The 24,699-nt window shown below is 34.9% G+C and overlaps 1 protein-coding gene across 2 annotated transcripts in view; it reads left to right on the plus strand.

Moving 5' to 3' along the window:
* KCNK2 (potassium two pore domain channel subfamily K member 2) overlaps window positions 1–24,699 on the plus strand; it is a 219,747-nt gene that overhangs the window by 66,582 nt on the left and 128,466 nt on the right. For both annotated transcript variants that reach the window (XM_044673543.1, XM_044673544.1), the window contains exon 3: window positions 15,653–15,770. In XM_044673543.1, coding sequence (XP_044529478.1) covers window positions 15,653–15,770 — 118 coding nt within the window. The remainder of the gene's footprint in view (window positions 1–15,652; window positions 15,771–24,699) is intronic.

A 24,699-nucleotide genomic window follows, 5' to 3' on the forward strand; every position in this document is an offset into this window, starting at 1 on the left:
AGAAAGAAAGAAAGAAAGAAAGTAAGAAAGAAAGAAAGAAAAAAAGAAAGAAAGAAAGAAAGAAAGAAAGAAAGAAAGAAAGAAAGAAAGAAAGAAAGAAGGAAAGAAAAAGAAGGAAAAGTAGTAGATAGGGATTGAATTTCTGATTTCATTTGATAAAGCAAATGCCTGGATGAGGACATTTCCTTTATCAATGCAGGCTTGCACTTACTCTATAATTTATAATCTTAGACATTTGCTCTAGAGAAGTACTCTAGCCTTATACCATTAAAAAATAAATTGAATTGCCCAGTGTCACAAAAGCATTATTTGTCAGAGGTGGAACTTTCTGTGTCTGAGGCCAGTTCTCTATCCATATATCTGAATCTAAAATGAGATATTCATGAGAGGAGGTGGAGAGAAGGAAAGAAAGGCTGAAGAGACTGGGGAGGGGAAGGGGAAAAAAAGAATAGAGTGGGGATTAATTTCTACTTCTGTGATATCAAGGCTTTAAAATCATCCTATCCACAATAACCATTCTTCCTTGAGATCAGATACAATAAGTAACATATTTACTCCTGTTTAACCTTTAACTTCCCTTTGGCTATAATTTATCATGCATCAGACTTTGCTACCTACAAGTAGGGATACATGCCTCTTCTGTATAAAAAACAACAACAAAAAAAAACAAAAACAAAAAACACAACATTAATTTTGCCAAATATAACAACTCCTTCCTCTTGTGACCAGTATCCATAAGCTATCTGTTCCTTTTATTGTAAATATGACATTCCTGAGGTATTGGCCCCAGATAAATGACATAATTTCTCAGCACTCCAGACAATTCTGTAAAACTATAAATTGGAGAACAGGTGAAGCTCTGTTTTGATCTGAATTGGTAGAATTTCCTCATCCAGTGTTCTTATATGAGGAGTTCAATGCTCATTACATGCCTATTACCTGTAGAGATAGGAGAGATATAAAGAATTGGTCAGCACTGCCATGTTCCTGAATCTCAGCTATGTACAATAGATACCCAATAAATACTTTTGTATCTTTTAATACCTCACATCTACCCTCAAGCTACTCTTGCCAAGAAATTTACTTGGTTCTGTTGAAACTTAACCTTTCATTTGTCTCCACCCCAAGGGCTTCTATTCCGTTACTTCCAAGACTACAAAATACTAATCTTATAATCTGAAAACTTGATTTAACTACTGGAGAAGATGCCTACCACTCCCAGCTCAAGCTCTTTCTCCTCTTAGGTATTGAATAACTGCAAATTGATTAGAATTTCCAAAAATATTCTCTGTTTTCAGATTTTAGTGGAACAAGGGTTTCTTTTGGGGGGGGAGTAGTGATTTAGAGTCATATGTATTTTTCTAGGGATTTTGTGACCCTCATAAATCAAATAATTATGTTTTAATGGTGGCATACTGGGGATTATCACACATCATGCATAATCAACAACTGGTTCATGTTTATTCAAGGAACTGAAAACTTGGTTTTATACACACACACACACACACACACACATAAACACAAACACATACACATTGCACAGTTTGCTTAAACATGTTTCCTTCCCATCCACAAAAAAAAACCCACAAAAAAACAATTTATGATTTACTTTGTATTACCTTTCCTGAAATACAGGCTAACACTGCCAGGCTGTTTTGCTTATAGATAGGATCATGAAACTTTTATTTTCCAAATTATTGAGAGGAAAAGATTGACCTAACTGACTATTGTGATCTTTTGAAACATTTCAGCTGTCCTGACCAGAAACATGAAAAAGTATATTCATACTTTTTTTTATTTATACTTTTTAAAAGGGATTTTAAAATCCTAATCCAATGTCTCTCCTGAAAAGCAGATGCCTAGCACTCCCCAATATTGTGCCTACTGAACATAAGCTCCTGTGGGTTGTACCCAAATAGAAAGATGGACCTAATGATGAACTACCTGTCTTTCATCTAAGAAGCAGTCCATGGTCAGAGGGCTCATCAATATATTATCCACAAAATCATGTTTGTTTGTTTGCTTTTGGCCATAGTAACTCACTAAAATCATTTAATAAAATGTGTATGATTTGTGATCTACGTTTTTGGGAGAAATTACCAACATTAATGAAATCATGGATTCTTTAAGTATCCAAACATTAATTTCTATCCAGTGTTTGAGACAGTAGGCATTTCAGTGATATTTTTACAAAGGAGTTCAGTTTTCAAAATATAAATGCCCCGACTTTATGATCTAGAAAGGTCCTTGTACTAATAAATGATTTTTGAATTGAATTTTTAAAATAAAAGCTAAAATCTTGTTTTTCTTACCAAAGGCTTGCCTTTCATCTAGTAACTGTCCCAATAGACAGTATCCATCAATTGACAAGTATTTTTAACTAAATTCTTACTATGTGTTAGGCACTGTGCTGGCCACAGGGGATACACATTCAAAGAACAATGAATGATCCTTAATCTCCATTATTTTATAGGGATGGTCAATAGGGAGCTCTGCAAATGTAATTAGAATCAATGTAAAATAAATATAAGGTAGTTATGTAGATCCTGGTCAAGTCACTTAATCCTATATGACTCAGTGACTCAGTTTCCTCATCTGTAAAATGATCTGGAGAAGCAAACCACTCCAGTATCTGCCAAAAGCATCTCAAGTGGGGCCATGAAGAGTCAGATATCATTGAAAACAACCAAAAAACCAGAAGTTGTATGGGATGTATTTTTTTCTGCTGAAACTCTAAAACAGGTTGATTTTGGGTGGAAAATTTGTAATTACCAGCAAAAAGAAGATTTTTTTTAACTCTTACTTTATGTCTTAGAATCAACAGAAGAGTGGTAAGGGCTAGGCAGTGGGGGTTAAGTGACTTTCCCAGGGTCACAGAGCTAGGAAGTATCTGAGGTCAGATTTGAACCTAGGACCTCCTATCTCTAGTGTTGGCTCTCAATCTACCGAGCCACCCAGCTGCCTCTCCAAAAAGAAGTTTTTAAGGCTTAAAAAATAAATATTTAACCCAATTAGTACATTACTATCCTATAATTCAGAGAATTGAAGAATGTATATATCTAGCATCGATAGAGTACAAACTATACTGACTACTTAGGGAGGCAATTTGATGTAAGGTAAATAAGAGAGCTCTAACTTGGAATCAGAAGACCTGGATTTGAATTTTGGCTCTGACACTTACTTGCTTTGTTGATCACAGGCAAATCACTGAAGTTCTCTGACCTCAAGTTTCCTCATTTGTAAAATGAGGATAATCATAAACCTTTTGCCACCTAACCCATCTCTGGAGGAGAAATCTGTTATCTAAACATTAACATGTTGAATAAATGAGAACCATTATTACTTCTAGATCATTTCCAAGTCAGTGCAGTCTTTGAAAAAGATATGACAATTCATCTTTTTATTGGACAATAAGAACATTTTTAAATATAGTCATTTATTCCTAAAATCAAAGCAGTGGAATCACAGTAAAAGCATGGAATGATTAACATAAATGGATTTAGGGTTCTAGAATTAAGAACCATATATTCAGACAGATTATGTATTACAGGCCAAGCATGGCAAAATCACAGAAATTGCTAAAAATTTCTATCATTTGTATAATTGGTGAAAGATCAATGTTGAAAAGCTAGCTAAAATGTGCTTATTTCTAAATGGAATCTATTTGAATTTGGAGTATTCAGAAGGAAATAAAAATTAATCAGGATCATAGTAATCTAAAGCTGGAAGGAAACAATGGTTTTTTTAGTCCTTACTTCTTTGTAGTCAGTCAGCTAGCAATTAACAAGCACCTACCATGTACCGGGCACTGGAAACCAAGCTTCTGAAAGGGAATATTGCATAAATAATTAATTTTGTCTCTACTATGTCTTATAGCTTTCCCCTTTCTATATATTCATATGTCTTCCAAGTTAGTTCATAACCATATCTCCTTTACATATACTATAGCCATAACCTCCTAACTAATCTCCCTGCTTTCAATCTTTCCTTTCTCTCTCTTTTTTTAAACTCTTACCTTCCATCTTAGAATCAATACTGTGTATTAGCTCTAAGGCAGAAGAGTGGTAAGGGCTAGGCAATAGAGGTTAGGTGACTTGCCCAGGGTCACACAGCTAGGAAGTGTCTGAGGCTAAATTTGAACCTTGGACCTTCCATCTCTAGGCTTGGCTCTCAATCCATTGAGTCATTTAGCTGCCCCTCTCCCTTCTCTGATATACATTTCACACAGGTACCAAATATATATTTCTTTTTTTTTTTAATTTTAAACCCTTAACTTCTGTGTATTGACTTATAGGTGGAAGAGTGGTAAGGGTAGGCAATGGGGGTCAAGTGACCTGCCCAGGTTCACACATCTGGGAAGTGTCTGAGGCCGGATTTGAACCTAGGACCTCCCGTTTCTAGGCCTGGCTCTCAATCCACTGAGCTACCCAGCTGCCCCCCAAATGTATATTTCTTAAGCACAAGTCTGACCACATTAGTTCCTTGCTTAAGAAACTTCAGTAGCTCCCTATTACTTTTTAGAACAAACTGTAAACACTTCTGTTTGCGATTTAAAGTCCTTTAGAATTTTGCTTGAAGTGATCTAAATTGATTTCCCAGTTTTACTCTCAATCACCCTACAAGTCTGCTATCCTTGTTTACCTGCTGTTATGTGTACTTAACATTCTGTTTCAAAACTTTATGGCTTTGCAAAGACTGCCCCACATACCCCAAAAGCCTGCCCTTTACCCTGGGGCTTCTTAAAATCCCAATTTTCTTTCAAGAATTACTTCCTACATGAGACATTTCCTGATATATCCAATTATTGGCACTCTCCACAACTCCCTTCCTCCCAATTAATTTGTATATATTTTGGAGGGCAGCTGGGTATCTCAGTGGATTGAGAGCCAGGCCTAGAGACGGGAGTTCCCATGTTCAAATCTGGCCTCAGACACTCCCTAGCTGTGTGACCCTGGGCAAGTCACTTGACCCCCTTTGCCTAGCCCTTACCACTCTTCTGCCTTGGAGACAATACACAGTATTGACTCTAAGACAGAAGGTAAGGGTTCAAAAAATTTTGTATATATTTTGTATTTACTTATTTGTGTATGTGATGTTTTTGCCATTCGACTGTAAGAGTGGGGACTTTCTGTTTTTGTCATGGTATCTCCAACACCTGGCAAGATGACTGATGTATAATCAGTTTCATAACTAATGCACTTAAAACACATCCTGGCACATAGTAGGCACTAAAATAAATATTTGCTGACTTGAATTGACTAATACTTGTTGATATGAATTTAGTCTAGGTCTCTTAGCACCCAGTTTACTCTATTTCTCACTAATGTTGTCTCAATCAACTTAGTAAGATAAACACCTATTTTGTGCACAATACCAAGCACTGGAGTTTGATATAACAATAAGTTCCTTGACCTCAAAAGGTTGATAATGATAGCAGTTACAGCATTAGATATATGTGATCAAGGAGAATCTGGATGTGATCCCAGGTACTGATTCCAACTCCAGCACTCATTCTAGCACATCTTGTTTGGGGAATAAGAGCTAGATACAAATAGTGATAATGCACAATAAAATATGACATTCCTATCTAGTCACTTGCAATTGAACTTTGGCATTATTCTTGACTCCTCACTCTTCTTTACACCATACATTCAATCAGTTCCAAAATCTTGTCATTTCAACCTCTAATAACATCCTTTGCCTTTGTTCTACTCATGTGGCTACTACTTCAGTGGTTTTTTTTTTTTTTTGATGTATTGACAAGAGGAGCACAAAAAAGATGCTTTACCAAGTAGAAATGAGATGAATGAGTGAAAGAATGAATGAACATCTTTTAGTGTTTGCTATGTGCTAGGTACAGTCATACATACTGGGGAATGAAACCCAAAAGCAAGGCAGCCCATACCCCCAAGAAGCTTATCTTCTAATAATGGGAGAAACCACAAATAGGGAAATGGTAGCCAAAAAATATTTTGATTTGCAAAGGTCAAGGGATGCTGAGATGAATAATAGACAAGTCAATTTATATGTTTTTTTCAGAAGCAATATCATTGATTTGTTTACAATTCAAAGAGCAAGAAGTGGAAATCAAGGGAGAGATGGTGCCGACCACTTGTCAGATAAAAAAACAATTGTGATCCTGATCAGCTGGATATAACGAGATATCATTTAGGAAAGGCAGTATATTTCTAACTGGTGATGTGAATGTCAATTAAAGACTACCTCATTAAAGATAAAGCATTGCAGTTGAATCTTATAGAATGGATAGCACTCCCACAGAAGGTGGGTGGGTGGCATTGAAGCTTTTAGCAGTAGCCAGAAATCATAGGATGAGTTTGTAGGAAACAAAGTATTTTATCCAGTTTGCTGTGTAAATTAGCATGTTGGCTCCATGTCATTTATCACAGCTTCGATTTCCTTTATTTCTTTCCCCAACTCCAATGTCTATCTTCACTAATTGCTTCCATTTCCTCACAAGTCATTCCTTCCTCCATCCTTTGACATTTACTAGCTGCATGCCAATAGATGAGCCAGTGAAGCTCTGTAAGTGATATTTTTCCCACTTAATATACAAATGTTAGCTATTATTATTGACTCTTATTTCTATTAATAATGATAAGTGGACTACAGCAGCAAAGCATAAGCTTAGGCTCCTCATTCTACCAAGCCAGAAAGAATTCAGTAATGCATTCAGTAATATTTATCATTCAAAGATTAACTTAGTCCCAAAAGGCTTATCCCCTAAAAGTTTCAGAGATTCATAGATCAAGCTTGGTATTTTGTTGATCACAGTAATTGTTGACCAAACAGATTACAGTCTGTAGCAGTGGAGAAAATTCCAATGAAGGCTTATCTTTTGAAATATAATACTAGTTAATAATATTTTTCATATTCAATTGCAGGCACAATTTCACACTCAGAGCCTATTTTACATCCCTATGATTTTTTTTATCCACATATGATATTTTCCTATTAACAATTTTTTTAGTAATCCATACTTTGAAAACTAGCCTCAGGTGGTATTATTTCATCTTTAGTATTTCCTTCTTGTTCATTTACCAAATACTATCAGTTGCCTGTTCCTACTTATTCCAATTATAGAATCTCTATTAAATTTATTCCCTTCATTAAATACAGATAATAAGTTACATAGAAAATAATCAATAAATAAGAATTTATTAAATTTCTATTATGTTCTAGGCACTGATGATTCAAATTTTAAAAATCAAACAATATTTCTTCTTAAGGAGATTATATTCTAATGGGAAGAAAGGAAGTTTGAAGCTCATTAAAGCTTAAAACTGCATTAAGACTTTTGGAATAGACTGTATAAGGGGGATATATGAGCATCGAAGGCTCTGGAAGTTGGGGAGATCAAGTAACCCTATATAGAAAGTTGTGTGTGAGCTATGTCTTGAACAAAAATACAGATTCAATGAGACAGAGATGAGAAGGGAAGAGTATATTTTAGTTGCAGAAGACTGCCATTGGAAGGGCAGCTGAGACAGGGAGTGATGAGTGTAATTTGAACTTAAGTCTTCCAACTTACTGAGTCAGGCATGGAAACAGTAAAAAACAAAACATTTATTTTAAGAGTTTACTATGTGCCAGGCATAATGCCAAACACTGAAGATATAACGAAAAGCAAAAACATCCCTTGCCTTCAAGGAGCTCATATTCTAATGGGGAAGACAGCATGTCAATAACTAGGAAAGTACATAAAAGATAGCTACAGAGAAGATTGAAGGTAATTTTAATAGGGAAACAACTAGCCATTGGGGATAGGAGGGGATCAGGAAATCCTTCCAAAATTGAGGACACTTTCCAATATAACACATTGCCTATTTTGCAAAACAAATTTCAAAATCTCTATTAGGTTAAGCTGGAAGCTGCTTCTTAGCAGACTTAGACTTTAGTCAGTTAACAAATATTTATTAAATGCTTACTTTGTGACAGGCAATGTGCTAAGTCCTTGGGTTACAGAGAAAGGCAAAAGATAGTCCCTGCTCTTAAGAAGCTCACAGAACTCATGTAACCAACTATGTCCAAGCAAGATACAGACAGGATATATTGGAGATAATTAATAGAGGGAAGGACCTTGCATTAAGACAGATCAGGAAAAAGTATTTTTTTAATAAGATGAGATTTCAGTTGAGACTTGAAGGAAGCTAGGAGATAGAAATAATGAAGCAGAGTATTTCAGCCATGGGTAATAGCCAGTGAAAATTCTGGATTAGGAGATCAAATATGTTGTGTGAAGAATAGGAAGGAAGCCAGTGTCACTGGACTGAAGAATCCATGGAAGAGGAAGAACAAAGTCTATAAGATATAAGAACTGAGGAGGTAAGAAGGGAACAGGTTTAAAAGTCTAATAGAATCTTATATTTTATTCTGGAGGCAATAGAGAACCATTTGAATTGACTGAAAGGAGGAGAGGGAGTGACATAGTCAAATCTGTACTTCAGGAAACTCAATTTGACAGCTGAATGGAGGATAGGAGTAGGATGATCAACCAGCAGGCTATAGTAATGATCCAGATGTGAAGTGGCAAGGATCTATACCAGGATACTGTCAGTATCAAAGGAGAGAAGGGGTATATATGAGAGATGTTCTGAATGTAAAAAGCACAGGATTTGGCAACTATGTGGATATGGAGAGTGAGAGAAAGTATTAAGTTGAGGATGATACCAAGGCTGTGAACCTGAATCCTGGGAGGATCCAATTAAAAAACTCTACAATTTAGAGCTTTTTCAGCTTAAACTGTTGATGGGGATGGTTAGAGTGGTTATAGCAAACCTGGCACAGAGCTTTTTGGCAGAATCATAAAGGTAGGAGGAGAATTAGAAAGGATTTCTGTAAACTAATGTCAATAATTGGGGAATAACCTTCCCATGACCTTCCTCCTACCATATGCTAAAGCAGAGATTCTTAATCTTCTTTGTGTCGTGGACCCCTCTGGCACTCAGGTGAATCATATGTACCCCTTCTCAGAATAATGTTTTTAAGTGCATGAAATAAAAATATAGAATTACAAAGAAGTTAAATCATTTTAAAATGTAATTATCAAATATATATGTATATATGTGTATATATATTTTTATATATGTATATATATATATATTTATATATATATATATATATTTCATGGATTTCCTCTGTTTAGAATCTGTGGGAGCCTCCATCCTTATCTTATCTTTATAATTTTGTATTGAAATTTCGTTTTCACATGTGGCTAATGAATTGACACCTTCAAAAAATGAGAATAAAAATGTTGAAACAAAAATGACTTTGGAAGGCTGGAGTAAAAAAACATAAATAGAGGGAGAGAGATGAGGAGCAGGGAATACTTTTAATACTATTCTAGCCTTCCAAAGGATAAAAGCAAAATAATCTTCCCCTGGAAAACAATACAGTACTTTTTATATTTCAATAAATTTCATTTTGATAGGAAGTGTAGTAAAGATCAGTTGTGTCTTACTTGGGAGTTCATTGAAGGGGTTTCAAAACTTTTTAAGAAAACAAAAAGCTTTTATTTTCATCTAAGCTGTTCTCTTAACAAACAATGATAATTATGCCCTCTGCCTTCACTGACTGTCAGGCTTATATAACATTCTACAGTGAAATCTAGAAAACATAACTCTTATCCAGAATCCAAATGAATATGATCTAATCTAATCATTTGTAATCTTCTTAAGTTATACAAATTCAGCACTGTTCCCCTCCCCCCCCCATTTCTATTGATGTAGAAACCTGTGTAGGAAGACAAAGACAAAACCAAAAACAACCTTCAGGTAAATAGTTTAGACATAGGGGAAGATGGACAAAATTGCATGATTACCAAAATCCGGCTTAAAATATGGGACAATTACATTAATCCTGTCACTGATGTAAAGTCCTTAAGTCATAAATTTTTTTGTATGAAATGTGACTATCAGGGCCCACTTTTATTTCCTTGTTGCACCAATACATATTCTGCTGGTGTTTGTCATGTAGTAGAAAGAGAAAGTAGGCTTTTCATTCTAGGTAGAATTTTTTTGTTTTTTGTTTTTAATTTCAGGCCTTAGTTCCAAGTAACCTACCTTAAGTTTGGATTGCCTATATTATCTCAGAATGAAGATATGAGAAAACATCAGCAAATAAAGAATAATTAATATCAAATCCACTAATGAAAAGATATACTTCTATTAACAAACATAATCATGTATATAATCTGAGGACTGATACATATTCCTAAATCTAATCCTTTTCAAAGTTTCTTTATTTCTATAAAAGATAGTTTTCTTAGTTATCCCTCCATAGCCTTGTAATAATTCTAATTATCTCAATATCCTTCATGATACTTTTCCAATCAGTTGCCTAGTCTTATGAAACTTTATATTTCCTCAACATTGAATATCTCTATCTCCTTTTCTCCATTTATACAAAAACCTCCTAGTTCAAGCCCTCATCACCTCTTTCTCTGACTATTGCATTAACCTCCTGATTATTCTCCATTGCTGTCATCTCTCCTTCTCTAAGCCATGCTCCATATATTTGCCAAAGTGAATTTCCTAAATCATAGGTTTGAAACAGTTGTACCAGTACCGCAAAAACTCCCTGTTACTTCTAGAATCAAATATAGGTTCTTCTGGCATAAAAAAAAAAGCCTTTCTCAATCTGGTTCCAACCTTCCTTTCTAGACTTATAACACATTATTCCATTTTGTGACTTCTATGATTCAGCCATACTGACTATCTTGTTATTTCATATACTTTGCTTTCCATCTCTAGTCTTCATTCCTTTGCATACTCGCTACACTTAAAATACAAAGCCTCTTCACCCCCATCTCTTTGAATTCCCAGATCTTTTCAAAGCTTAAAAATGCCACCTACTACATAAGGGTTCTTTTGATACTCCAGTTGTTAGTTCCTCCTTTACCATACCCATTCAATGCATTGGTATTTCCTTTGTGCATATTTTGCACTTATGAATATACTCTATTATAAGAGAATGTAAATTCATTGAGGGCAAATATTTGTTTCTTTTCTTGTCCTTATATCCATGGTGTACCACGGTATCTGAAACATATGTAGTAGGAACTTAATAAATATATATGCATTGTTTGATTGATTCTTGTACAATGAATCAATTTCTGAAGTATATGTGATTTATATACTTTTTTAAATTTCCTGTCATGGGCCCATAATAAGTCAATGTTTCATTAATATTAGCTAAGGTCTCAGAAAGGTATAGCACTAACCAAAGAAAACCGCTATCAAAATAATTTTCTGTTTAGCTATTATTACTGTTGCTACAAATCAATCTAGTGAATCAATGCATAAACAGTCACTAAATTCAGTATCTTCTAGAAATAATAATTGAATGTCTAGCATTTGCAAGGTCATTTTGCTGGAGGGCTAGGATGATAAATTGGAGAGTCTCTTTATTCAAAGAGTTTATAATCTACCAAGGAAATATGGTACCCAAATAAATATATATGTAAATTAGAATATAATAATTTCATATGAAAGGATCAAAATATTTTTTTAGTTCAGAGGGAAGATATATCACTTATGTTTTGGAAGATTAAAGAAGAAATGATGTTTGAACTAGAACTTAGAAGATAAAGAAGATTCTAATAGTCAGATATAGGAGATATAGGAGAAGGGAGAAGAGGATTCTATGTGTAGCTAATAGGTACAATAAAGGCATTGATAAGCTAATCAGGACAAGTAAAATGTCTCCCTTGGCCAGGGTGTAACATATATGACGTTATGTAGCAGCATAAGGCTAGAGAGATTTATTGAGGTCAGATGATCTTGTCTAGGAATGCCAGGTTAAAGAATCTAAACTTTATTCATTTGGCAATGAAGAGCCATTAATGAATTTTGAGTATGTGATCTTGTTATAAGTGTGTGTTCAGGGTATTACTCTGGCAGAAGTGTTGAGAACTAGGAGTGGAAAGAAAGGTTGATGAAGCTATGACAATTAAGCAAGTGGTCATGAACCAGAATGCTGACAAAGGGAGACAGGTTGCAGATACCAGAGACACTAAAAAAGGTAGAATCTAGAAAATTCAGTGACTGATTAGGCTTGGTAATGAAAAAAAGAAAAAAAAAAGATTAAAGAAGAAGAGGAAATCTCAAGTCTGGCTAACATTAATAGAGACATGGAAGTCTAGATAAGGGGATACTTTTGAAAAAATGATTAATTTAGTGGCATAGTTGGTTGTATATATCCAAAAGGCAGTTGTAGGTGTTTGTTGGAGGCCATGAAAGAAGTCAAGAGTGGAGACAGATGGACTTTGAAGTCATGTGTACAGAGGTGAAATATGAAAACATGCAAGTGGATGATAGGATAGAAGAGGGAGAGAGGATATAACTGTGCTTAGAACTGATGTGGGAAAGGCCTAAATTAAAATGAAAAGTAAAAGAACCAGTAAAGGAAACAAAGGAGTGATATATAGCATCTCTAAAGTCAGGAGAAATAGCAGGTATGTGATATGCTAGGGTGTTTAACAACTGGCTTTCTTTTGGACAACACACTTTTAAATTTAATTTCCATCATTAGCATTTCCTTCATCCATTTCTTAAATATAGATAGCCAAAAACAAAGCAAACCCTATTTTGTATAATTTGCAAATTTCCAAGGTATAAATCACAATGAACATTTAACAATTGACTATTGAAGCAGTACCAGCTTCGAGCGCAGGTATCAAGGAATCAACAATATGAAGAGAATGAAGACTGGGGAAAGAGAGAAAAAATAAAACCTAGCATTGGATTTGAAAATTAGGAGGTCATTGATAACTCCTTAAATGGCAGTTTCAGTTGAATTATGGAAGGAAAATGAAATTATAAAGGCCTAAGGAGTTGTCAAGTGGTGAAAAAAATTGACCGAATTCAGACTCTTGAAGTTCAAGCAAAGAAATATAAGAGAGATGAAATAGTAGCTGAAGAAGTATATAGGATCTAGGGAAGCTAACAGATTGTCCACACATGCACATGTATGTAATAGGCCAAAAAACCTGGGTTCAAATCCCACCTTTGACACTTACTATCTGAGACATCCTGAGCAAGTTGCTTAAATTCTCTAAGCCTAAGGTTACTCCTGAGGACTTACATACCAAGACTTAGGTGGGTTGGATCTGCATTCTTCCAAAGGGTGGGTAGAGGGAATTCTTCCACAAAGAATCCTCCACACTGATGATAACATATAAAGTATAATTTCAAGATAGTTGAGATTTGAACCTCTTCTTAGAGAGAGCAATTGCTTCATAGATAACTATTCAATAGCATATTTATTACCTAAAGTGAAGCATAACCATAATCTTCCACTCTCCATTCAGGCCCTAGACCAATGATGGTGAACCTATGGCATGGGTGCCAAAGATGGCACATAGAGCACTCTCTGTGGGCATTCAGCAACCCTACCTCCCTACTCCCAACCTCAGAGTTCATTACTAGAAAGGCAGAGGGACTGAAGTGAAACTTCTCCCCTCCCCCTCTCCACCCCATCTGATGACATTTTTCACATCCCCTACCCGCAGCCCAATGGGAGCACTCAAGGGGTAAGGCAGGTGGCTCACAGGTGGCAGAGCTGGAGGGGAGCTGAGTGCTCAGGCAACTCAGCTTCCCCTCTCTACCATTGCTTAGGACATTCCCCATTTCACCCAGCCTTCTGTCCAGCAGTCCAGTGGGTACACTTTCTCCCTTCCCTGTGTGTGTGGGAGGGAGGGTGGGGCTCACCCAGCATGTGGTGAGCAGAGGACCACAGCATGTAGTCTGGTCAAGGACAGGCACAGCACTTGGTCTGGGGCATGAGGTGCTTCTCCATCACTGCCCTAGACTTTTTCTCCCAGCATAGTTACTCTGCAGGAGAGCTCCTCTGCTTTCATTGATTTAGTTATTACTTCATGAAGATGATTTCCAAATCTATACTTCTAACTTTGGCAGGTCCCCCTCTCTCTTTTCTACTTATCTTTTATTTGTGTATTTTTCACTATCAATATATTCATATCCTCACAGTTGTATAATCTGAATGTTTTTGAATGGTCTTTTTACATTAGAATAATAATGTTAACTCCTGATTTAAATGTATATATATATATATATAGTACATCTTTTAATAATCAACAACTACATGAGAGAGGTAGCTACAGTACTGCTATCCTAATTTGCACATGAGAGGTTGTGACTGAGCCGGAAGAGCTAGGAAAGCAGATCACAGATTAAGAGACAGAAGGAATCTTAGAGCTCATCATCTAGTCCATTTGGTGTTCAACTTAAATAGAAAGGTAGCTTCTAATTAATAATGAGGATCTTTGCAGACTGTATATTGACAGATTTTAAAATGTAATGTTATCTATGTTCCATTTTTATTTGTTTCATTAAAATTTCCCCATTACATTTTAGTCGTTTTCCCAGAAGTAGGGAGTATATAAGTTTGGCTGTGTTTAATACCTTTGATCTAGTCCAGCTCCTCCATTTTATAAATTAAGAGTGTGAAGCCCAAGAAGCAAGTGATATATCCAAGGTCCCACAGAAAATAAATCAGAACCAGAATGCAATCCTAGGTTCTCTTATTCCAAAGGCAGTATTTTTCCTATTGCATCTTAATTCTTTTCTTGCTAACTTTTACTAAATGACTTCCTCCTTGAAGGGAGTCACTGAATCTTCTCCTTTCCCATAGCTCCCTACATCTTCTAGTATAATGTTTCTATCCAAAAGACACTCAGACATTATTGTGCTATGATTACTAAGTGATGACCATGTGAATTTCCCATCACTATTAGTTTTAAAAATATTAGTTCAGTCATTTTTCAGTCATGTCTGACACTTTGTGACCCCATTTGAGGTTTTCTTGGCAAAGATACTGGAGTGGTTGGCCATTTTCTTCTCCAGTTCATTTTAAAGATGAAGAAACAGAGGCAAATAGGGTTAAGTGATTTGCCAGATTCAAACAGTCAGTAAGTATCTGAAGCCAGATTTGAACTCAGGTGGATGAGTTTTCCTGACAATAGGAAGCTGTGACACTTAAACTACTGTGCAACTTAGCTGCCCCCTTTAAAAATGGAAATCTACTATAAATCACTTTGAGACTGGATGAAATTCACATTTCAGATTTAAGCTTAGTGATGATTCCATTATTAAAGTTTGCTTCTTTTTTCCACCTTATCACAATATTTTTATTATAATTGGTTATGCTCTAAATTAATGATCATTATTCACAAATAGGTATAAAAACAGACTTGATGGACTTATTAAAAATTGTCACTCTCAAGAAGTATTTCCTTCTCAAGGATTCTGCCCTTGTTTAAATCTGTGAAGTTTGCAATTTTGGTTTTTAAACTCTTTAGTTGTTTCTGACATATGGGAAGCTGAATTAAATTCATATGGTCTAAAATGCTAATTAATGTATATAAACATTATGCTATTATTTTATCCTGTTCCCATTGTTTTAAAAATCAATTGATATCAAACATAATTTCTCATAAATTAATTAGAACTTTATATTATAAAGTATTATTCTAAATTGTATATGATTCATATTGAAAAATAAAATCTTAGAACTGATTTTTCATATGACTAGTAATTAATTTTTCTTCAAAAAGATTCTATATAATTCCTTTCTATAAACATGTATACTGACAAGTTTCTTTTTAAACTTGCAGCAAATAGTGGAAGCAATAAATGCAGGGATTATACCTTTAGGAAACACCTCCAATCAAATCAGTCACTGGGACTTGGGAAGTTCCTTCTTCTTTGCTGGCACTGTTATTACGACCATAGGTAGGACATATCTTATGAATTTTTATTTTGGGAAAGTGGGGTAAGCTACAATGCATTTCTCTTTGAAAACTGTTTTTCCCCACAACTGTTGGTTTGGTTTGTTGGTCATGATGTTATTCTTTAGAAAGAAGAGTAGATTTCTGCAAATGATATGAAAATGAGCTTTGGTTTTAAAAGGGAAAGAGAGGGTTGCTTAAAATGAGGTAGACTGCCTCCCCCCAAAAATAAAATGACAAACAATATGAGAAGAGGAATAGAATCTTGAGAAATCTGGGCCTTATTCATTGTTTTTTCTTTAAATTCGGGAACATCGTTTAAATTTGGATCCTTGACTTGTTATTTTGATGCACAGGTATGGAACACATCATTTTGATTTTGTGCAATTTCATATTTATATTTTAACCATATGTTTTGTTTCAGCAGATATTGCCATCCATTGTGTTAATTATATATTTCTATATTGTTGAATGATTTTTTTATGGTTTAAGCAATGAATTCTTAGTCATAATAGCCCAGGCATTAAAAAATCATGTGTTTGAAGATAATAGAATATACTGAAAATTTATAATTTACTCTATCAGTATATTGCCCGCTATAATGCCAAAAATCCTACTAAAATTGCATCTATCTTATTTTGCATCTTTCCAGTGCATCTGTTTGGCCTTATCCCCAGTAATACTTCCTAAAGGGACTGTATTGCTTGGTAAATGTAGGAACTGGGTGGCTGTCCACAAAAAGCACTATGCGTTTATTAGTCAATCACAGTCCTATTAAATGAATGGCCAGGGGCCATAAGAGCAAAAGATGCCAGTGTCAGCAGGGTACATAACTGTGGTAAAGAAGTATTCAGATACTCATGACTGGAAAGGTTTTCCAAAAGAAGTGATTTTGAAGCAAGAGAAGCAAAATGTGGTTTGCTGAAGAAGATGAAAATATTTTGGAGAGGAGGAATGACGCATACAAATGCAAGGGGCTAAAAGTGAGCTGCTTTTGACAAGCTGAGGAGATATTTCCCCCTCCATATAACCTGTAAATGACTTTCGTCTATAGGTTTAAAGAGACCAGATTTCAGATTAGAGAATCTTAGGATAACATTTAGAATTCTTATTTGACTACCTGAGGAATAGTTGTATGATATGGCGAAAGCCACAGTTCCACATTAATATTTTAAATTAAAACTCTAAATTCCACAAGAAAATATGAAAAATTCATTAAGTGTCTGCTATATTCTAGGTTCTGAACTAGGTATAAGGGATGTTATTCAAAAATCAAATAGTTTTTGCTCTCAAGGAGATTTTTTCTACTGGATTGCTCAAAACAACCTATTTTCCATCCCCCCCTTTTCTTAATTTCTGTGACTCACTTCACAATTAAGGTGCTAAAGATATGTGAATTTCTGTTTGTGAAAGGGAGGCTAAATGGTGGATTAAGCTATCTTTGTTATCATTACTATTCTCATTGCTTATAATTTACTGATACAATCATGCAACAGCCATTTTGCATCCCTCCCTTCCAAAGTATTGTGTGGTTAATTATAATCCTCTTTTACTTGAATGTTAGTAGTTATTAACTTTCTTTGAAGCCTATCACTCTAGCCTCATGCATTTATATGCCAAAAGTTCAGTAAGATGTGATTTTTCTTTTATAATCTTTGTAAATTTCCTACCCCCATTCTGAGATAATAGTAATTTCTCTTAAGATCATTTAAAAATGATGATTCTGAAGTCTATCAGAGTGTATGTTCTGAGATACCCTTATGTCACTATCATTCTAGAGTTACTTACACTAACAGCTAGGTGATCGGACTGCTAAGCCTGGAGTCAGGAAAGCTTTAGTTCCAATCCAATCTCAGATACTGATTATGTGACCCTATCATTTCATTTTTATGTGCATCTGTTTCCTTATCTCTAAAAATAAGGATCATACTAATCATAGTACCTCTCATCCAGGATTATTATGAGCATCAACTGAAATAATTGTAAAGCACTTAGCACATTACCTGGCACATAGTTTTGTTATTATTGTTGTTGTTATTGGGATAAAATGCACTACTATTCATAAAGTTTTTTGCAAACCTTAGAGCACTAGATAAATACTAGTTTATCATCATCATCATTATTATAATAATAATTATTTTATTCATTAACCAGTCTATCATAGATATCTCCTTGAGGAAAAGTGGCTTAGTGGAAAGGGCACTAGGTTTTTGAGTCAGAAGATCTGGCTTCAAATCTTGCCTCTGTCACTTATTACCTGTGTGATTTTGGGTAAATCACTTAAACTTTCTGGCCCTTAGTTTCCTCATCTTTAAAATGAGCAGGTATGCTTCTAAGAACCATTCTTGGTACATGAGCCTAGGAATAAGTATCTACCTCTGAGCCTATTGAGGATCTTGACTGTGTGTCAAGAAAATCTGTTCCAAAGACAAAATTCTCATTTATAAATGACATATATAAAAGTCTGACAGGTTAGATATGTGGACCTTTGTCAATTACCCCTCAGAAAAGATCTTTGGGTATCCTGGCCAAGTAATACTCAAATCTTTAAGAACATTTGAAAGGCAGGACTTTAAGGACTAGTATCAGTCTGCTGTAAAGCTTATATAGAGCCCCAAATCCCATGTCAAAGACTTCTACTGAGACCTTCACGTGATAAAGCTATTTGTATCAACATGAAGAAGGCAGGCACTCTATAGACTAAAGGAATGTGCCTCTCATCTGGAAATGCCTAAGGGGCCCTTAATAGCTCTCACACTCCCTGCACTCACTCCATCCTAAATCTGGGAAATCAACACTCAAATCCTTCAGTACACCACAATGGAACACACATGAATTGTCTGTTGGATTTTGCTTTAAACTTGTAATGATGTGGCAGTGATGTTTGCCATCTAGCTACTCTTTTAAAGAACATTTGCTGCTTAATTTGGGGGAATAGGTAGGAGAGCCTGACATCTTATTCAACCATTGAAATTAGCCTCATGAATCTAAGATATGAGTGTGTGTGTGTGTTTGTGTATGTGGTGTTAAAACATGTACCCAGAGAAGTTAAAGTCATCATTTAAAGACAAAGAGATTATTAATAATTGTAGGGATTAGAAATGGTTTCATTTAGGTACTAGGCTGTGGCTTGAAGGAGCATAGGAGTTACATGAGATGGAGATGAGGAAGAATGCAAAGGTGCTGAGTCAAGAGATAAAATGGCATGTATAGAAAACAGTTAGCAAGGCAACTTACCTGGAACAGACAATATGAAAAATGATCTTATGAAATAAGAATGGAAAATGAAGTGGGAGCCAGATGGTGCAGGACTTTCAATACCAGTTTAAAGATTTTGTTCTTGATTCTAAGAGTAATTGGAAAAAATGTAGAATAAAACTAAAGGAAATACTACTTAGATTTTCTTCTTTGGAACAGTTTGTTCTCACTTTTCATTTTGAGTTTCTGCCTCGAGGTCATGCTAGATGGAAATGGTTCAGCTTACCTTACCCCAGAGCCAGGTCATAGCCATGGGTGACTGTGAAAATCTGGGAGAAGGGATCCTTAATTTTCAACCATAATTATAGGTTAAATTTGGGGCTTAGACATTTTAGCCATTTCCACTCAGAAAATAACAATTTATTGTTTGAATTACTTTAAATAAGAAGAGAAAAATAATCAGAAGAGTGTGTGAGGATGGTTATTTTCTGCACAATGAAAATTCAAATGGCCAAGTTATACTCCTTATGACTACCACCAAGTTGTTTTGAGAGAAACTCAGACTGTCACTACACAGCCTTAAGGCTGAAGTTCAACAGTATGTTTATAAACAGTCTCATTTCAAGAATCCCCAAACCTAGCAAGTTTTTCAGACATATACTTCAATACATAAAAATTACACTATTATTATGATCCTTTCCTCCAAATTATAGCCATTCAGTACAGTAGCTGATAATTTCCATTGCCCCTTGTAGTCTCCCAGGCAGCCAAGCTTTCTCACTGCTGGAGATCACTCTCTAGAGTTTAACTGAATTAGTTCATTTTGGGGTCAGAACACAATAATACCTTTCCTAATAAGTTAATATCTTTCAAAATAGAGAGCCCTAAAGCATCCCACTGCTTTCTTAGAATTTTAATCACAAAATGAAAGAAATTTTCACATTGTGAAGATCCTAATTTTCCAAACGCCCAAATTTTACCTGAAAAAATTATTTCTATAATATACACCACAAGTATCCGTCCAACATTTTCTTGAAATTCTCCAATGAGACTAGAAATCTACTTGAGGCAACCCATTCGTAATTGTCAGGAAGTTTTTTTCTCCCCACTAAAACAAGCTTAAATTTACTCCATTAAAATATTCCACCCAACTTTAGACACAAATGCAAAAAATTATAACTGAAGATGCATTCTTATTTCTATTGGAATATACACATACATAGGATTCATATCCATCATAGATAGAAGAGACACAAGAGTTTATCTAGTTTATGCCTTTTATTTTATAGATGAAGAAACCAAGGTCCACTAAGACTAAAGGGTTTGCCATTCGTTGCACAATTAGGAAGTGAGTTTTGAACACTAGTCATCTAACCCCAAATCCAATGCACTTTTTCTTGTACTAGTTGTTTACTTAAGTCTCAGCTATACTGATTATCTTTGCTTTTTGTCAATTATGTTGTAGGGAAAAAAACTTTAATTTATAATCAAAGGGGGAAAAGTATTTAGGATTTAGTTATAGTTTAGGGCAATGAATATAAAAGCATTTGGGGTTTATTGGATGCTAGAAAGATGCTACATAAATACAAGATATCATTATTAATTCTGTTAGGAGGTAATAGTAGCCTGAGAAATATGGGGCCTCCTGCACTATCTGCACTTCATTAGTTCTTTAAAAGTACAACTTTAGAGAGTTTTGGAAAATAAGTTACAATGGTTTTTTATAGAGTGACTGGTACAGACAGTGCCTCATGGGGACATGCTAGACATGTAGTTACCCAAGGTTTTTTAGTCAGGTTATAGATATTGGTCTCAGAAGAGTAAGAAAACTTTCCTATTAGGGAAAATGCCTAATGGGAATTTTGCTCAAAAAGAAAAGACCATCTTAAAATTTAAGGACTCATTTTAGAGAAGCTCTTACCAAACACATCTGTGCACACATGTTGTGTTTTATGACACACAATTAACAGTACTATACCAGCACCAGGTGTTGTTTTTTTTTTCTTTCTGATTATTTGAATTGTTTTTTGAGGAAGTCACAGAGTCCCAGAATTCAGAGAGAACTCAGAAGTCATCTATGGTAGTTCAATACATACTTGAACACAAATTCACATTATATTTATTGCACTTCTTAATCACTTTTTTTGGAATCATGGGCCCCTTTGGTCATCTGGTGAAGCCAGTGGAATCCATCTTAGAAGAATGTTTTTAAATACATAAAATAAAATGCTTAAATTTCAAAGGAAACCAATATTATTAAAATTTAAACAAAATATTTTTAAGAAAATGTTCATAAACCTAAGTAACAATAAACTATTCAAGTAATCACTTAATCATTGCTTGAAGACCTCCAGTAAGGGGAAGCCAACAACTCTCAAGAGAGTTCATACTTTTTGATAACTCTAATTGTTAGGAAGGTGTTTTTTTCTTAATTCTAGGTAAATTTTTTCTTTTTGAAGTATTGGTTTAGCTTAAATCTGTCCTCACTATGGCAGCTCTTCATATATTTGAATGGTTCTCTGATGTTTTCCTAAGATTTTCTCCTCTCCAGACAGAATATCACCAATTTGTTCAAAAAATCCTGAGAAGGCATGAATATGAAGGCTTTCACTATGTTGGTGCTTGTCTTCTAGATGCTCTCTAGCTTACCAATCACCTCCCACAATGTGATTCTTAGAATTGAACATAATATTTAAGGTGTCATCTAATAATCAGGTAGTGTCCAGCATTATTACCTCCCTCATCCTGGATACTCTACCTCTTTTAATATAGTTTAAGATTTCATTAGCTTCTTTGGTTTCCAAATTGTCTTGGACTAAGCTATGAAACTCCTAAGTTTGCAGAGTGCTTTACATACATTATCTCATTTGGGCCTCAGAGAGACCTCTTAGGTTAATTCAACAGGTTCAATTGTCTCCAATTTGAAGATAAAGTAATTGTAGGACTAAAAATTTGAGTTTCTTACCCATGATCATAGAGCTAATGTTTCACATGTAGAAGATACAGGGTTTTTTTTTTCTTTTTCTTTTTTCTTTTTTTTTTACTCTAAGCCCATCCATGTACTATGGCATGATACCTTATAATACAGTGGGTTTATATTGTTTGCAGGCCAACCTGAGATTTTTTTTTTTAGTCAATGAAGAGATCTAAGTGTACTTCTCCCATCATGTAGTTGCATAATTGATTGTTTTAACTCAAATGAGACTTTCTATTTATCTCTGCTAAATTTCATCTTATTCCATTTGATCTGATATTCTCTTGACAAACTCTTTTGCAATCCTGATTCTGTGAGCCAGTGCAGCTCTCAGTCATATCACTGTATCATTTACAAACCTGATTACCATGCCATATATGCTTTTGCTCAAGTTATTGATAAAAAGGCTAATGTGTATGTTCAAGCACAGATTTCTAAAGCATTCTTCTGAAGACCTTTTTTCAAGTTGACATTGAATCATTAGTACCTCCTTTTGAGACTTATAATTTAACCAGTTCTGAATAGCCCTACCTCGATTATTATCTAGCCTCTGTTAACACCAAATACATATCACTGAGGTATCCTTTAGAAATCTCTTAGTTAAGTTGACATTTAAGCATTAATGACTAATTTTTGGGTCCAGATTTTCAAATGGATATGCAAAACTACTTAATACATTAAAAAGTTCTTTGCAAACTGTAAGGCACTATATAAATTTAAATTGTTCTTTTTACATTAGCTTTTCATGAGAAAGAATTAATTTTTACTGAGGATAATATGTCAAAAGTCTCTTACAGGGGACAGCTGGGTAGCTCAGTGGATCGAGATCCAGGCCTAGAGATGAGAGGTTCTAGGTTCAAATCTCACCTCAGACACTTCCTAGCTATGTGACCCTGGGCAAGTCACCTGACCCCCATCGCCTACCCTTACCATTCTTCTGCCTTGGAGCCAATACACAGTATTGACTCCAAGAAGGAAGGTTAGGGCTTAAAAAAAAGTCTCTTACAATGGGTACTATGGTGGATTAACATGAGTTTGAGCACTAATGAGCTCAGTAGTTCACTGTTTCTATTCCTAGGGAATTTGGAAACTGGACAACATGGAAGAATAGCAATTAGACTTTCTGTCTATGTTAGTTAGGCTATTTTAAATTTCAGGTATTTAACATTTTTAACTTAGGATCCATGAAACAGTCAAGCAGTTGACTAAACTGAGTGAACATACTTTATTACTTTAAGAATCAAGGAAAGTTAAGAGATTCTTTCAGGAAGAGGCTGGACCAAATAATTTATCATCCAAATTCAGTGAGTACATTGCTTCAATGCAATTTTTTTAAATTGATGATCCCATAACTTATCATTGATGTAGAAATATAAATTTTTAAAACTATTGAACAGCTGGATAGAACAGTGGATCTGGAGTCAAGAAGGCCTGAGTTTAAATCTGGCCTCAGACACTTACTACCTTTGTGTGTTGGGCAAGTCACTTAAACTCTGTTTCCCTCAACTTGAGAAAGAAATGGCAAACTACTCCAGTATCTTTGCCAAGAAAACTCCATACACAGTATGGTCCATGTGGTCATGAAGAGTTGGAGATGATTAAATAACAATGGAAAGTAAAATATTTGTATACATAGTTTAAAAGGAATTTATTCAGTCATTTATTTGTTCAACAAAAGGTGAGTACCCATTCCCTTTGCAAAGTAGGCAAATTAATAGGCTACTTCTATTACTTGTACTTGAATATACTTTAAAACAACTTTTTTTTTAAAACCTGGGTCAATGAGCTTGGTGCGTGTGTATGTATATAAGTTTATTGATAGAGTTATGTATAAATATATACAAATACTTGTGAATATATGTACACATGATACATATATATATATATATATATGACATATTTGGCTGCCTTTGTAATCCTATGTATTTCATTATACTACCAAAGGGATCGATGACACAATAGAGGTTGGAAACTCCTGACTTAAAAGATTTATGATTCCTTTGGTTTGGTGCTATATCTACTAATACAGATTTCAATCACTCTGCAACCTTGGTATTGAGAATTGATATGGCTGAAGAATTCATCACTCTATAGCCAGTCTAATAATAAATTTCTCTGAACCTAGTCAGGCACACTAATCTGTGGATGAATGGTCTGTTTTTGAGGCTTTTCCAGCTCCGCTAATATAGCCTTAGAGAACTCAGGGCCACATCCATGTCACATTGAAACACCAAAGTTTTCAGTTGCTGCCCTGAAACCTTAATACGTTTAGTAATTCCAGTAGATAATTCTTGTTATCATGAACTCTCCCAATATTATCTCAGAAGTCAAGCAAGTGCAGACATTTTTAGTATTTAGATGAAAGGACATGTGGCAAGGTTGGGTACTATGGTTTTTTTTTAATAATCTATAAATGTCATGAAGCAAAAGAAGCACTGGATTTGGAGTCAGGTGTGTCAATATTCAAATACCACTTCTGCTGCCATTTATGTGATTTTGAACATATTTTTTCTCTATAATTCTGGATCTTACTTTCCCTATCTATAACGTGAAGAAGTTAAAGGAGAGGTCTTCTGAGTACCCTTGCAACTCTCAATTTATGGTCCTATTTCCCCATATGCTAACCTATATAGAATAAAATTAAATTATAATATTTTGTGGCTTCAGAAGTTAATTAACTGATTTGATTTATTGATTTCCCACTTTGAAATTGGGAATTTAAGCTTACTTCAATGTACTGCTAGTTAGAGCTACCAATTAA

Source organism: Gracilinanus agilis, chromosome 4, assembly GCF_016433145.1.
Source record: "Gracilinanus agilis isolate LMUSP501 chromosome 4, AgileGrace, whole genome shotgun sequence".
Taxonomy (NCBI): Eukaryota; Metazoa; Chordata; class Mammalia; order Didelphimorphia; family Didelphidae; genus Gracilinanus; species Gracilinanus agilis.